This window comes from Leishmania braziliensis, chromosome 29 (genome assembly GCF_000002845.2).
Source record: "Leishmania braziliensis MHOM/BR/75/M2904 complete genome, chromosome 29".
Classification (NCBI taxonomy): domain Eukaryota; phylum Euglenozoa; class Kinetoplastea; order Trypanosomatida; family Trypanosomatidae; genus Leishmania; species Leishmania braziliensis.
In genome coordinates this window covers 192,172-207,763 of record NC_009321.2, presented here as the reverse complement: position 1 = coordinate 207,763, position 15,592 = coordinate 192,172, and the positions used below count along the sequence as shown (strand labels likewise).

Here is a 15,592-nt window from a genome sequence, read left to right as displayed (position 1 = left end):
CCTTTTAGCGGTGCATGTGTACGTGCAGTGACGTGTCAGCGATTGTGTGCCTTCAGCCTTCTTCTCTTCTCCTCTTCCCCTCCTCCCCTCTCTCCACACCCACCGTCATCGACGATAGAGGGTGCGCTGCCGTGGGAGTTTCCTCTCCCCCACGAGCGCGCTGCCACTGTGCGATGGTCGTCCCCCCCCCCCCTGTGTGCCTCTTCCCCTTTTCGTCCTGCTTCGCCTTGCCAGCTGTGATTTCGAGCTCATTTTTTCCCGCGCACTTCGCCCACCCCCTTCCGCCTCTCCGCCTCCCTCAAACGCACAGTCGTTTTTCTTCCTACGGCGTGCCTTCGCCTTTCTCTGCTCGTGTTTTCGTGTGTGTGTGTGTGTGTGTGTGTGTGTGTGTGTTGCAGGGCTTTTGCTTCCGCGCGTGCGTGCGTCTGTGGATCTCGTAGGGGCCCACAGACCCGACGGATCTGCGACGCAATCCTGAACCGGTACGTTCTTCTGGCTCGCCCTTAGCCCTTCCTACTGGCTCGCTCGCTCTCTCTCTCCCCTCTCCGCTTGTCCCCGCAAGCTGTCTCTCAAGGCGATACACCCACCTTGCCACACCCACCTTGCCACACCCACCTTGTCGCGTCAGCGCACAGTCGTTTTCTCGCTTCGCCCCTTTTTTCGTTTTGCAGCTCTAGTCAACCTCTTCTCATTGGAGGGAGTTGCATGACCCGATGGCGGCCGGGACACGAGATCGTGCACGCCTGCACTCTGACGGCGGTTTTGATGGCCGCTTGCTGTTGTCAGAGCAGACGAAGCTGCTGCTGGAGTCCACGCCTGCAGATATCAACTTCATCCACTTCCTTAAGCTTCGGCTGAGTGCGCAGCAGCGAGCGACTGCGCAGCGCAACTACTGGCAGCGCGTGCAGCGGGAGGGGACGGACAGCATGAGCGCGAGTATGGCTCGTAGTCAGTCGCAAGGCGGCATTCGTGCCCCCGCAGGGTCGATATCGACGGCCTCCGTCGGCAGACGCAACTGGCGCACCGCCGGCAGCGTAGAGGACGCATCTGTCATCACCTACGATGCGGAGCCCACGGCCACGACGCTCAGCGCCTTGTCAAAGGCGGATGCGCTCATGTGGGCGGCACCTCACGGGTCCGCGCTGCCTTGGACTGCGCATTCACCCACCTTTGAGGACATGCCAGCCGCGGTATCGGTACGCCGTGGCGCACCGGCGCCGGAGGCGACAGAGCTCGTTGTCGTGTCGGCGGCTGATCCTAGTGAAGACGGGGAAAACAGCCAAAGGCGCATCTCTTGCCCGCTACCGGAGGAGGACGTGTACGCGGTGGCGCCGTTTGTCACGACTTACAACAGCGCGGCTGCAGTGGCCGTCATCGATGAGCGTCCAGCGATGGCCTGCGGCAAGCCGCAGGTCCCTGTGGACGTGGACGAGATGAAGGATGTGCCGCTGGAGCCGTGTCCGCACTGTGGTCGCACGTTTGCTTTGGGTCGACTCCAGCGGCACGTGACCACCTGCGAACGGCACAAAGACGCGATACTTAAGGTGAGGAGCGATGAGAAGAGCAGAGGGGTGCTCAGCGTTATCAAGAAGCAGGATCGCACTGCTGGTGGTGGCGGTGCTGCGGCTTCCACAACCAAAGCCGCTGGAGCTGCACCTGGTGGGCCGAGGCGGAGGTCGTCTGAAGCAGCCCCCAAGCCGGAGAAGTGGCGGAAACAAAGCGCGCAGTTGCGCAACGCCATGGCTGGTGGATCTGTCGTGGTGGACGATGATCGCGTGCCGTGCCCATCATGCGGGCGGCGCTTCTCGGATGATGTCATGGAACGGCACATTCCGATTTGCAAGTCGAGGAGTAGTCGGGTGGCGTAGCGGAGACGGAGGTGGTGCACAGCAACAAAGCGAAGCGGCCATTACGTTCCTCTACGGGTGCCTACTACGTGTACGTGTGTGTGTCTGTCGAGAGAACTGCCGGCGACACATGCGCTATTTCATCTTGCCGTCTGTTTTCCCTTATCTTTTGTATCCCATAGAGCGGGGCGTGTTGAGCTAGACACCTCGCAGTCATTAGCCGCTCTCTTCTTGCACTGGCTTTGAGTTACTGTTCGCACTAACGCTATGTGCCATCGTTGGCTGCGTGAGCATTCGTCTACGACGACAACAACCCCTCCCCCTTCCTCTCCCCTGCCATGCAACTCCCACCCCTCGCGCTCGCGTTTCTCTGTTTCTCGTATTTTATCTTTTTGTCTCTTGCGAGACTTGTGGGCTTTGTGCATGCGTGTGCGCGCTCCTCCCCCCCCTCTTCTCCCCCCTGCGGCGTTTTATTGTGTGTGTTAGTGTTTGCTCTGTGCAACATGCTTGCGTGGTACTTGGTGGTGGAGGTGGGAAGCATCGGGCAGCAGTAACGAGAGAGCCGCCTTCCTCATGCTCCGCGCTCGACATATTTAGCGCCTCTGTGCCGTGTCGCTCCACCCATAGCGTCGGTGGACGTGTGCCCAGGGTGCGCGTTGCACCACCGTACCCGGCGTAGGGGTGGACTGCTGCAAAGAGAAAAGGCGAGAGGCGAGGAGGAGGGGGCATCAACCGAGCTTGGGGAGGCGTTGAGGGTTCCTCGGCCCCGCGTCGCCTTTATCTTGACTCTCTCTGTGCGTGAGATCATGGGTCTCCGTTTTCCCCTCCCCCCTTTCCCAGGCGCCTCATGCGGATGCGTCCACTCATCGCCCAGCCGTCATCGCCAGCTCCACCTCCCCACCTCTTTGTCTCTCCTTTTTCTGCGTCCGCGGCTCTGTCATTACCTCCACCTCCCCCTTCCCACTGGACTGTTATGTGATCTCTGAGCCCCCCGTCGTCTGTAGAGCGCTATCCCTCACGTCCAGGGGGCTTTGTGCATCGCCTACCGTCTCCGTATTTCCCCTTGCTCATGGCCGCCATGGGTGCTGTTGAGTAGCTCGAGCTGGAGCCCTTCACGGCTCGCCAGTGCAAGTACAAAAAGCGTGCCGCGGTGAGCTTACGGTGCTCAGCTTGGGCCCTAAGTCCATGGTGACGGATGCTGTGACTCTGCGCTTGGGCCCTACAGCAAGGACAACTCAAGCCACAACCGCTCCGCCCCTGTGGCGGCCATGCAGCCGAACCCCACGGAGAAGGTGACTGCGTTAGTAAAGGCGTGCTTGAGGTACGAGGTGCCTATGACGCCGCGTGGTGCCGGTGCCGACGTCGAGGGTGTGTGCATTCCCTACTCTGGCGGCATTTCCATTGCCACAGATCCTCTGACGTGGATGAACTTCGAGCTGGACAGCTCGTGCCTGTGGGTGGGTGCTGGTGTGGGCAAAAAGACCCTCAACAGAGCCGCCGCCAAGCACGGCTTCGTCTTTGCTCCCGGCCCATCCTCGGAGCTCTGTGTCGGCGGCATGGCTGCAACTTTTGACAGCGGCGTGTGCACGCTGCGCTACGGTGACGCTCGCGTGCACCATCACGCCGCAGGGCGCCGCTATGCAGGTGAGGCAGGTGGTGCGCAGGTAGTCTGCTGGCCTGGAGTAGAGTCAGCTGTACACTGGTAGGGGGGGGCCACCCTCGGCGTCGTCTGTAGCGTGTGTTTCTGCTCCTTCTCTACTCAGAGAGACGGTTCCGGCATCGTGGGTTTCTTCACCACGACGGATGCGGCGGTGCGAGCGGGTGCGAGCCGCTCAGAAAGGAGGATGCGACGGTGGTCAGCTCGTACAGCGACGCGAGCCTGCCCGTGTCGGCGTGCGTGCTACTCGTGTTTGCGTCTGACGCTGCGCGGCGGTGCTACATCCACCGCGGCTACAAGAAGGTGGCCGCGGCATTTGGAAACTGCCCCCCCCCCCCCCACATATCTGCACTGGCTGAGAGGCATCAAGGAGACGGATACCGCTTGGGAAGTCCGCTGCAGCTGCCTCTGCTCCACCATGCGCACCGTCAAGACACAGGGAATCCAGAGGGTGCGCACAGCGAGCGTCTGCATCCCCATTAGCTACGTGTGGGAGTGTGTGGAGGCGACAGAGTAGGACGTTAAGCCGAACAGTCGCCTGTGTCTGGTCTGCGCCTGCATCAGCGACGGCTACTTCTCCACACTGATCCTGTACAGCGATGCAGCGGATTTCACGCGTGCTCTCGCGAGGTGGAGATTCACATGGTGAGCCGAACTGTAGAAATGAGCGGCGCCGCGTCGAGCAAGGTCGGTGCCGGAATGGCTAAGGTGCACTGCCCCACGCCCAGGCACGGCGAGGCCAACATCTGCATGCAGTAGACGGTCGAAAAGGGGCCCTCGACATCATCGTGGACCCCCCGGTGGCTTTTACTCGTTTCAACCGGTGGTCTACCCCACCGCACTGTTGCAGCGTGTGTGTATTTGACGATGCGCGTATACTAAGGGGGCTCATTTCTCCCCCACGCCCTTTTCTCTCCCCTTTGCCTCATCCGCTTTGCTCTGTTGATGTCATTTCCACTCTCGTGTAGCTTTTTTGAGTTCGTTCTCCTCGTTTCTGCTCGCTGCTGAAGCCTTTGCCGCAGGTATCTCTACGAAGGCACCCAGACGCGCTCTCTTCATTGCCTTACGTGCTGTAATGTGCCCGTGTTTCCGCCTCCCCCCGGCATTGTTTTTTTGGCTCAGCTCACTTTTTTTCTCGCGTGTGTTGCCAGTGCGCCACCTCCTCTCTCCCTAACGTAGGCCCGCACATCTCTGCCTCTTACAAGGTCGTAGCAGCGCTCTATGGCATCTGTGAGAAAGATAGGGAAGTCGGCGAGGGGGCAAGCAAGGATCGCAACGATGAGTGTTGTGATGCGATGGAATCAAAAGAAAGGCCGATTGCACAAGGAAGAGTGTATGGGCGGGAGCTTCGAATGTGGGCCTTCATCGCGCATGGGTACCACCCCACATCGAGAATTCGGGGAAAGCTCGTTTGCTTGCTTTACTCCCCGCCCTCCTTTTCTGAGCCCTTCCTTGCAGTCCCGGTGCTGCGGCGATGCTGCAATTTCGGCACTTCTCCTCTCTTCCTGCGTCGCTCGTCGCCTCTCGAAGTGGCGCCGCTTTCTGCGCCCTCCTTTGTGCGTCTGTGCGAGGGGTGAGCAGATGCGGGCGCCGTATTACGTGCACTTGTGGCTTTGCCTTAGACGTGCGCGTGCGTTCACCTCTCCCTTCACTCTGTTGCTGCTTGGCCTGTCGAGTTGGCAGCCGACGTTTTTCTGCGAACTCTTTTCTGATTGCCTTTTATAAGTGTTTGCGCTGCCCATCTGATGAGGGAAGGAGCGATGCGGATGTGGGGCTGATCCAATTCGCAGACGTGATCGCACACCTACTTGAGGCTAAAAAGGCGAACAATCACCCCCTTCTTCTGCACGACGTCACTACGCTGGAGTTGCCGTTCATGTGCCGCTGTCAAGCTCTTGTTGCATCCCTTGCAGTGTGGTACGCAGCTCGCACAGAGGAGTCTGGCAGCGTTGCCGAACTAACGACAGCAGCGCTGAGCTTTGTCTCTGCCAGCGCGCACGCAGATTAGCGAACAGCGACGGAAGCGGCGTTGCGCGGGGAGAGGCCAGGGTGCGGCCAATACTCACCCCACTGCATGTGCTGCCCACGCAGGTGTTCCTACCCTCTGTGAGGTCCACTTTCGCATAGACGCTTTCCTGGATGTGCATTACAGACGGCGCCCGGCTCTTTTGCGGCTACCTTCGCTGCTGATCTCTGTCTTCTGCGCTCTCGCATCTTTACGCATTCCCCCACCCCCTCCCTTTCGGTCTTCCTGCGCCCGACGTCGTCCTCGGCAGCCTGTTTCCTTTGCTTCTGCAGAGAACACCACTTGACAAGGCCCCTCAAAGGTGACCACATCGCACCGGCAGTGGCGTCGACGGTTCACTCCCCCCTTTTCTCCTGTGTACCACATAGGCTCTTTCCAAACCTCTCGTCCACCGGCCACCTTTCAGGGTGCACCACGTATCGCCTCAGCACAGGCGGAGAATGCCGTTCTGGAAGAATTTCATCTACACTAAGCCGGAGGTGGACGACGATGATTTGCCGCTGCCGGTGTACCGCCTCTTCGACGATGACGGCAATATGAAGGAGGAAGGCGTAGCGACGGCGGTGGTCGCTGCGTGGCGCCGGTCATCGACATCCTCCATCGCATCCGCGAACGCGAAGAAGTCGCCGCCAGTGTCGCAGAAAAAGTACGCGTCTCTGCTCAAGTCTGCCGCGACCAAGCCAGCGACTCCTACCAAGAAGACCGACTTGAAGGGCTCCTCCCACTCTCCCACCAAGGCCGCGTCTTCCTCCCCATCCCGCCGCAAGTCGGAGGCCAGGTCACCAGCTAAGTCGCCGGCGCGTGCCACCTCTCCAGAGCCAGAACCTGTGACTTCTGTGAGCAGCACGCCGCGCAAGGCAGGCCCAAGGAAGGCCTTGGTCAAGAAGAACTCTCCCAGGAAGTCGTCATCGAGGCTAACGTCGCCGAAGAAGGCGGCATCCCGATCCCCTGCCCGCGCGCGCTCTCCCTTGCCGGCGAAGCCCAAGCCCGCGGCAAAGACGCCAGCTGGCCGTCGGCGTTCTCGTTCCCGCTCGAACTCTCGGGTTAGGGCCGTGGCGGCGCCATCTAAGATGCCCAGTCCAAAGTGGTCCCTCGCTGCGTTGAAGGAGTTCGCCAAGGACAACTCGATTCAGTTGAAGGGGGCCCACACAAAAGCTACCATCCTCAGCGCTATCCACGGCACCTCGTAAGGTGCGCGGATCAGATCGAGATCCTAGTCAGTAGCGTGAGCTCGTGGTTCGCTGTGATGAGGGGAACTGGGAGGCCGGTGGCCGTGGTGGCAGGCACTGTCACCTCCGCCCATACCCACTGCATGCGTCGGTTCACCCCCCATGCTTCCTCTTCCCTGCAGAGGGAGAGGGGGAGACCCCCGTCATCGCGTTGTGCCTGCCTGTGCGCGCGTGGCGTGTAGGCGTGCAGGTGTATGTTTTCTCTCTGTTTTGTACGTTAGATCCTCTTTTTTCCCTTGTTCTCTCGCATTGGGTGTTTGTGCCCTTCCTCGCTGATGTGCAGCAGCTGGCTAGGTGGATGAACGTGTGCTTGCATCCGGTATCCTTCACCCCCCTACTTCTTCATTGGGCGTGTGCTCTTGGTCTCTTTCACCATGTACGCGCGTGTCTCTGTATGGACTCGAGTGTATCCGCGCCAACACGTGAGATATGGTTGTACTACTACTCCCCGAGCCACTCCTGCCACACTATGCCGCTCCTCAGGGTGACTTCTCGCTGTAAGTCTGACGGATGTGTCTCTCGGATGGTCACCTAGAAAGCATAAGCGAACAGAAAACGTCTGCAATGTGGCACATGCACCCACAACAGCAAGAGAAGGCTCTCTCGCTCTGTAAGACCGCCTCTCCTCGTTTCTCCTTGGCACTCTCCCGCCTCAGCTTTCGCTGACGTGATGCAAACAGGCACTGCCGTGCCCTACTTGTGCGTGTGTCTCTGCCGTAGGAGTGACGTACTGGGGGCGGCTTCGCCTCCACGCGCACCATCTCTGTCGCACCCACATGAGCAGTATGAGGGGAGAAGAGAGAGAGAGAGGTGAACCCAGCGGGGCGGTGCGGGGTGGGCTGAATCCTGCAGCCCTGCCGTTCACCCACCTTGTTGCGCCAGCGTTTGTGTAGTTCATCTGGCGGGGCTCTGAGGCTTTTTGTTGTGGCTTGTCTTCCCGTACAACGGCGTCATTCCCTCTCCGTGCGAAGCTCGCACGGAGTTACCACGTCAATGCCGTCGCTTTCATGATTGTAGTCTCTTTTGCTTTTCGTTCCACTTGTGGGCCTTGCCCATATACTTCTCTCTCTTGCTCTGTCGTGCCGTCTCGCTATCGCGGTCACCTCGCACTCCTACACCACCTTACCCATGTGCAGGAGAAGAGGCACGCCCGCATGTATCATGCACAGCAGGTGCCACCCATGTCATCGACTGAGGGACCGGGGAGGGAGCCACCTGGCGGTGTTGTTATTGACTGCCGCGGTACGCGGTACCACGTCGTGCGTGCCGCGGCGCGAATGGTAGGATGGACGGTGTATGATACGGATTCCACGGATCGCGTGCCGGCATTCTTCCCTGACGTGCCGCTGGAGGCCGTGGAGCGAGTCACCGCGCCGCTGCATGCGCCACAGGTCATATGGGTGGACAAGAGCGTTGTGAGTTCCAGGGTTGGCGGATTGGCGTGTTATCAGCGCCTGAACCACTACGCTGCAATGAATGTCATTGCCCGAAAGGCGCTCCTGTTTCGCCGCCTCATGCAGCTGTTGCGGCTTCAAACGAAAGAGGGCGCAATGTCGGAGCGCCGTGGTTGCGGTGCGGCGGTAGACTGCGCGAATTGTGATCAATCGCCTCTAGAGCGTTTTCTTACGCTGGCGGTGCCAGCGAGTTTCTCGAGCCTCACAGACCTCGGTCGCTTGGCGGCGTTTCAACGAGAGCTGACGGTGCGCACCGACCCTTCCTCAGAGCCCCGTCCCGTGTTCTTCATCATTAAGCCCAACACAGGGTGCGAGGGCAAGGGGATCCGTCTTACCACTGCCCCGGCGGAGGACCTGACCGAGGAGGAACGGACGGACAAAAGGAGGGAGTGCATCGTGCAACTCTACGTGGATCGCCCGCTGCTGATGGGCGGCAAGAAGTTCGACTTGCGCCTTTATGTGCTGCTTCTCGCGACAGTGCCCCAGCAGCTGTCGCGACGCTTGACAGTGACGTCTCCAGCTCCCTCTTTTAGTTTGCCTGTCCCTAAGCCCGCTCTGAGCGAGTGCCGCGGAGGCTTAACAGAGGTACCGCGCGATGTACAAGGCGTGGAGCTGTTCGTGCACCAGGAAGGCCTCGTGCGCCTCTGCGCCGAACCCTACGCAGCGCCGACTGAAGCAAACTGCTGCAATGTGTGGCGGCACTTGACCAACTACGCCGTTAACAAACATTCATCGTTGTACGTGCCGGCCGCCGACGGCGACGGCACTGAGCCTCACGTCGACGACCGTGACTTTCCGAGGCAGCCAGCGGCGCCCGTTGACCAGGAGGGGTGCAACAAACAAAGCCTCTCCGCGCTTGCCTCCCTCATCGACTCTCTCCAGGGCCCGGGCGGGTGGCTGTCTGTGCGGCGCCGCTTAGACGAGTGTATCGCCCTTACTGTTCTCTCTGGTGTCGAGGTGCTGCGACGTGAGCTGATCGGTGCTGGTGGCACACGAGGCTACCGTGCCGATGGTCGCAGCTGCTTCGAGTTGCTTGGGTTCGACGTGATGCTGCGCGAGGCGGACCTGCACCCAGTTCTGTTGGAGGTGAACCACTCCCCATCTCTGTTCTGCGACACCGCCTTCGACTTTGCCGTAAAGAGTACTGTTTTGCGTGACACCTTTCGACTGCTGGAGACGCACATCCCTCCCTGGGGGCAGCATGAGGGCAACCCGCAGAAGTACGAGGCCTGCATGCAAGGCGATACCAAAGTATGGATGGAGGAGGAAGCAGATATACTGGTGCGCGGGGCCGCCGCGGAGCCGTTCGGGTTTCGTCGTCTACTCCCCCACTACAGTGCAGGTTGCAGCACAGGCGGTGCTGAGAGGACTGGGGATGGAGAGGCCATTGATGACTGGCTGCCGGCCGAAAGAGCGGCCCAGCAGCGCATGGTGGAGCTGTCAAGGCGGCTGCCCTGAATCCGGGCTCCGCCGCCCCCCCCCCCCCCCCTCTGCTACTGCTGGACTCAATCCACGATCTCTGCTTGCCTACGGCTAGGCTACTCTTGCGAGTTTATGTCTCCTGTGTTGTCCACAGTAGAGAGAAGCCAAGCTGCCTTCTTGATCAGCAGGCCACCTGTGTTGACCTTCAAGTGAGTGCTTCCACATCCGCACTCATGACAGTGGTGGCAGGCAGCGCACCTCTTCTCACCGACACATAGGCATATACATGCCCCTACGCAGGCCCTAAGACGATAAGACACCCGACTGCTCCTTTCATTCTCAGCCATCACCACGTCGCTCGCTACCCCTGTAGCGTACTTGACCAGCTCTGCCTGCTTACAATCGATTCCAGCACGATTGTTAATCCATTCGTGTCCCAGCACCCTGCGGTGCTGTGGGAGAGAGGGGGCTCAGGTCGCGTGGGTGATACAGGAGTTGCTAATGGCGGTATCATTGTGCATCCTTAGCGCCCCTCCTCCCACCTCTTTCCGTTTCACTACATTTGATGCCCGCTCCCTTGGGCATACCCAACTCTCAATAGTGCTGCGTTCTCCTGCCCTTGTGATTCACCCTTTCATATCTCTCTTCTACTTATTCCCCTGTGCTTCTACTAGCGCGGGCATACCCCTTCATCCCCCCACGCAGCAAATTTTCTTGCACTGTACCTTCGCTCTCTCCTCTCTCGCTGTATTTCCCTCGCGTGCTCACCTTCCTCACCACCATGTTCCTTCCAGTGATTGACATTGCGCCACTGTACCACGACAACAAGGCAGACTTGTTGCGCGTTGCACACGCGATCGACGAGGCATGTCGCACTTGTGGCTTTTTCTACATCACCGGGCACAACCTCCCGAAGGGCCGCATGGAGAAAGTGACGGAGATGGCAGAAAAGTTCTTTGCTCTTCCACATCAAGAGAAGCTTCGGATTAACCTTGAGAAGTCGCCGAACCACCGCGGCTACGGCACGTACGCTGCAGAGCAACTCGACCCTAGTAAGCCTGGCGACTGGAAAGAGACTTTCGACATGGGCTTCCACCTGCCGCCGGACCACCCTTCTGTTGTTGCCGGCAAGCCGCTGCGTGGCCCCAACAACCACCCCACCTGGATTGAGGGCTGGACCGATCTGATGGAGCAGCACTACAGCGATATGCAGCGCCTTTCTCTGCTGCTGCTGCGTGCGTTGGCACTGGCACTCGACATCGACGAGGGCTTCTTTGTCTCGAAGTTTCACGAGCCGCTGAGCGTGTTCCGCATGATCCACTACCCTGCACTGCCGGACGAGAAGGGCCGCGTTGTGTGTGGTGAACACACAGACTATGGCATCGTGACGCTGCTGTACCAGGACAAGGCTGGCGGCCTGCAGGTGAAGAACGCGCAGGGCGAGTGGGTGGACGCCCCGCCAGTCGAGGGCAGCTATGTGGTGAACATCGGCGACATGATGGCGATGTGGAGCAACGGGCGGTACAAGAGCACGCCGCACCGCGTGCTAAGCCCCGGCGTGGACCGCATCTCAATGCCGTTCTTCTGCGAGCCAAATCCCGAGACAACGATCTCGTGCCTGCCGAACTGCTTCGATGAGGCGAACCCTGCAAAATATCCGGACATAAAGGCTGGTGACTGGTTGCTGATGCGCTTCAAGCAGACGTATGCGTACCGCGCCGATGACGTGAGACCGTAGTAAAGTGGATGGGTAGCTGACACGTTGCCCGCACCCCGGCAGCGCGTTTTGCCTGCGCCTCTTTCTCTCTACCACCTACTGCTTCACCTCATGCGCAGGGCCGCTGGTGTTTCATCGCCATCTTCGCTTCCTCTGACAAGCGCTAAAATGATGGAACCGCTACACCCGTGCACGCCAATCTGAGCGTTCAAACTATACGTTTCCTGTTGAACACCCTAGTAACTTTAACGCCGGCCCAGTGGGACCGCCATCAGGAGCACATTCATGACAAGTCGTACGGGAACATGCTAAGCCAAGCAACGAGGGATGAAGCGACCAGATAGCGAGCAGAAAGAAGAGGGAGAGAGAAGATCACAAGGCACGACACAGTGGCCCTTGTAGCCCTCCCGCACCCGGCTGATCGCTTCCCTTCCCTTCCTCTCCGACCCAGAAGCCAAAGTACCGAGGGGTCATGCGTGCGTTGCTTTTCGTGTTGGTGTGGTCTCTCACTCCTGGCGACGACGATACACCCACGGGTGTATGCATGTGTGTACGCGTAGGGAAGCAGCAGTTCAGAGTCGCACGGACAAGGACGGTTGCATACGCACGACGAGTCCCATTTCAGAGGGTCGTTGGCTGCGCAGGCAACAGACACACATGCGTGAAGGTGCCGGGAGAAGAGGAAAATCGACCACCGACCACAAAGGAAAGTGTGTTGGCGCTGCGTAGAACCGAGGGCGGGAAAATGTCCCTCTCTTTGCGCATTGGTATTTTGCCCAGGTGATACGCGGCTCTGAGTGGAGGGGGGGGTGGTGGTGGGCAGGAGGGGCTGGATGAGCGTCTAAGAGGGAGAGGACGTCAGCTCTCCCGCCTCCCTTGTTGCTCTTTCGCTGCTGCGTTTCGTTTTTCCTCTTCGCATGGCCTTTAATTTTGCTTGTGTGCGTGGAGTCCTCCGTTGCCGCGGTTCTGCTTGCGGCTGCTCTCCTCAGTTTTCCCTCTTGTTTTGGTGTGCTTTTGTGCTCGGCTGGTACGTGCGGGGCATTCCCTCTTTTTTTTTTGTTTGGAACACCGCAGGCGTTGACCCCCCACCCCCCTGCTGCAGGCGTTCCCCTGCACATCCCTTCTTATCGTAGTCTTGATGAGATTTTCTTTTCCTTTGGCGCCTTCCCGCATCCCTCAGAGCAGGGCACAGAGGCCCTTGCCAGGTGTCTTAGGGACTACTGGGTTTCTTTGCCTACTGAGCACCTCTCAGACGCACTTCGCACAGTTGACCACCCCTCCCCTCTCTTAAGCCCCTTTGCGTGTGTACCCGCGCGTGCGTATACGGGCGCCAACCTTCTTTCTTTCTTCCCTTTGCCTAAACTTATTTTCCGCGATCACGGGCGACACCTCAGTGCGCGCCATCCAGAGCCCAGCACCCACTCTGCAGCGGAGCCGGAGAGACCCTCCCTCCCCCCATCCCTGCCAATGCCGAACTGCTTGTGGCGGTGACAGAGCCAAGCGCCGACGACGTGGGGGAGGTCAGGGCGATGCACGGCTGCTGGTGTTGGCGGCCAGGTCGTGGATGGCGGGGCGACAGCGAACCCATTTGTGCCGCCCCCCGGGTGGGGTGGGGGTGCACGAGGTGGCGACCTGCGGGGGGTGGGGGGTGGGCCGAGTTTGAGGCACTTCCCGTGCACCGATGACTGAGTCGGCGCAGTGGCGCGACGCACCCCGTAGGCACGCGCCGCGCCAGGCGAGATGGGCCCGTGTCAGGCCGGGTGGGGGTGGAGCTCAACGCACTCTCTACAGCAGAGAGCGGTCGCGCTGGAACAAGCTCTGTGCGCCACGTGGATGTGGTCCACGAGACCTTTCTTCTGCTTTCACGCGTGTGTGATGCATCACTGTGTTGTCTCTGCTGTTCTTCTTTTCCTCCAGGTGACTACTCTCCCGTGTTCCTACAAGCGCACCCACACGTGCGCATGTGTACTAGAGCGCAGACGCACAGGCAAGCAGCGCACACCATCATGGAGGCTCCTAATTACGGCCGCACAGGGCTGCTGACCTCCCTTCTTGGCGGTCTGCCAGTCACACGTCCCCGCTTACTGGTGCCGGGGAACCCGGCCGCGACCCGCCCGGTCAAGTGGTATCCATCTCTCCTCACCATCCCCCAGCAGTTGCTTGATGCGCTGCGCCGCGAAGACAGCGGCGAGGGTGTGGATGATGGCGTGTCCGGGACGACGACCTCGCTTTCTTCTGATCCCACACTAATCACCTACTTGCGCGTTGCCACCATCGCCGAGAGCCTTGTGCAGTGGTGGCGCCGTTGGGCCGCAGCAGCGTCGCCGCAAAGTACTACGGCAGTGCCTGCCCCTAAAAGCCCATCGCGCGAGCAGCTTGCTGCCCTCTATACAGCGATACTGCAGTGGTGTCGAGACGATGTTGCCAGCGGTAAAACGGTACCAGCTTCAGCGCCGGCGCTTGGCTCGTCGTCGCAGAGCACCTTCTTCATTCCCACCTACAAGCTTCTAGTGATGAAGGACGATAGAAAGGTGATGGAGTACGCCAACCTCACCTGGCGCTCCGTGTGGCTGCTTGGCAAGGAACCGGAGGTGAATGATGTGCTGCTCGAACACCCTTCCTGCTCTAGTCAGCACGCCTCAATGGAGATGCGGTTTGTCTTGGCGGACGAGGCCGCTTTCAACGCGTACGTAGAGGAGAGGGTGAACGCAATGCAGTCTGACGCACCGGAGCTGCCCTCGCCGCGAGCAGATGTGCCGCTGTTTGCCCAGAGCAAACAGGCTCTGCGATCCTTGTGCAGTAGCATGTGGGCGATGCTAGAGGAGACCCTGACCTCAGCCGGTGGAGACGCGTCTGCGGTGTGGACAGCTGAGTTGCAGCTGATTGATCTGGAGTCGACTAACCATACAAAGCTGAATGGCGAGGTGGTGTCAGCAATGGAGGCGACGACGGTGATTGAGTCAGATGTGCTGGAGTTTGGATGCTCATCGCGTAAGTATGTGGTGATGCGAACTTCGTAGTTGCTGTGATAGCCTCGCTGGAGAGTGTGTGAGCCGTGGGCTGTGTGAGGCGTTAGTGTGAAATGGTTTATGGCGGTTCATGTCCTCATTGGCACGCGCTGGAAGCGCAGCTGGCATCCACAGCAACAGCGAAATCGCTACTTGGCCGGAGAGCCGACGCTAAGCGCGTGTGCACGCATGCCAGTGCGGATGGTTACTTCCTCCCACCCTCCCCTCTAAGAGAAGGGGGAGCTGCTACAGTTCTTGTGCTGCCCAGTGCTGTAGGACTACTGCGCAAGGGCGGTGAGCCTCTCCTTCCCCCCTCTCTATCGGTGCCTTCTTTTCCCGAGGAGCTCGTATACTTGGCACCAGAGCTGTACTCGCCCGCCCTCATCCTCCTCTCGTCGCTCAGCGAAGCGGGGGTTACCTACACTCTCTGTTTCCTTTCGCTCTCTTTCCCGCTTGCTCCTCTCCTTTGCACCTCCCCTCCTCTTCACTCAAACCTTTCCCTTTCCGTTTGACTCATATGCGGTGCATGTGTACGTGCAGTGACGTGTCAGCGATTGGTGCCTTCAGCCTTCTTCTCTTCTCCTCTTCCCCTCCTCCCCTCTCTCCACACCCACCGTCATCGACGATAGAGGGTGCGCTGCCGTGGGAGTTTCCTCTCCCCCACGAGCGCGCTGCCACTGTGCGATGGTCGTCCCCCCCCCCTGTGTGCCTCTTCCCCTTTTCGTCCTGCTTCGCCTTGCCAGCTGTGATTTCGAGCTCATTTTTTCCCGCGCACTTCGCCCACCCCCTTCCGCCTCTCCGCCTCCCTCAAACGCACAGTCGTTTTTCTTCCTACGGCGTGCCTTCGCCTTTCTCTGCTCGTGTTTTCGTGTGTGTGTGTGTGTGTGTGTGTGTGTGTGTGTGTTGCAGGGCTTTTGCTTCCGCGCGTGCGTGCGTCTGTGGATCTCGTAGGGGCCCACAGACCCGACGGATCTGCGACGCAATCCTGAACCGGTACGTTCTTCTGGCTCGCCCTTAGCCCTTCCTACTGGCTCGCTCGCTCTCTCTCTCCCCTCTCCGCTTGTCCCCGCAAGCTGTCTCTCAAGGCGATACACCCACCTTGCCACACCCACCTTGCCACACCCACCTTGTCGCGTCAGCGCACAGTCGTTTTCTCGCTTCGCCCCTTTTTTCGTTTTGCAGCTCTAGTCAACCTCTTCTCATTGGAGGGAGTTGCATGACCCGATGGCGGC

General features: G+C 59.7%; 5 protein-coding genes and 1 pseudogene across 6 annotated transcripts; all 6 read left to right on the top strand.

Annotated features, from left to right (window-relative positions):
- Positions 1-713: 713 nt before the first annotated feature.
- LBRM_29_0550 (hypothetical protein, unknown function) lies at positions 714-1,868 on the top strand (the record flags this gene model as incomplete). Its single annotated transcript, XM_001566353.1, has 1 exon — positions 714-1,868. The coding sequence occupies one exon, from the start codon at positions 714-716 to the stop codon at positions 1,866-1,868; it is 1,155 nt and encodes a 384-aa protein (XP_001566403.1).
- Positions 1,869-3,115: 1,247 nt separating this feature from the next.
- On the top strand, positions 3,116-4,022 carry LBRM_29_0540 (annotated as a pseudogene). Its single transcript has one exon. A coding segment is annotated over exon 1 (907 nt).
- Positions 4,023-5,970: 1,948 nt separating this feature from the next.
- Positions 5,971-6,720, top strand: LBRM_29_0530 (conserved hypothetical protein; the record flags this gene model as incomplete). The annotated part of the gene is made up of 1 exon (XM_001566351.1): positions 5,971-6,720. One exon carries the CDS (start codon positions 5,971-5,973, stop codon positions 6,718-6,720), a length of 750 nt encoding a protein of 249 aa, XP_001566401.1.
- A 1,046-nt stretch (positions 6,721-7,766) lies between these two features.
- LBRM_29_0520 (conserved hypothetical protein) lies at positions 7,767-9,671 on the top strand (the record flags this gene model as incomplete). The annotated part of the gene is made up of 1 exon (XM_001566350.1): positions 7,767-9,671. The coding sequence occupies one exon, from the start codon at positions 7,767-7,769 to the stop codon at positions 9,669-9,671; it is 1,905 nt and encodes a 634-aa protein (XP_001566400.1).
- A 745-nt stretch (positions 9,672-10,416) lies between these two features.
- On the top strand, positions 10,417-11,373 carry LBRM_29_0510 (putative thymine-7-hydroxylase; the record flags this gene model as incomplete). The annotated part of the gene is made up of 1 exon (XM_001566349.1): positions 10,417-11,373. The coding sequence occupies one exon, from the start codon at positions 10,417-10,419 to the stop codon at positions 11,371-11,373; it is 957 nt and encodes a 318-aa protein (XP_001566399.1).
- A 1,940-nt stretch (positions 11,374-13,313) lies between these two features.
- On the top strand, positions 13,314-14,372 carry LBRM_29_0500 (conserved hypothetical protein; the record flags this gene model as incomplete). The annotated part of the gene is made up of 1 exon (XM_001566348.1): positions 13,314-14,372. The coding sequence occupies one exon, from the start codon at positions 13,314-13,316 to the stop codon at positions 14,370-14,372; it is 1,059 nt and encodes a 352-aa protein (XP_001566398.1).
- Positions 14,373-15,592: the final 1,220 nt, after the last annotated feature.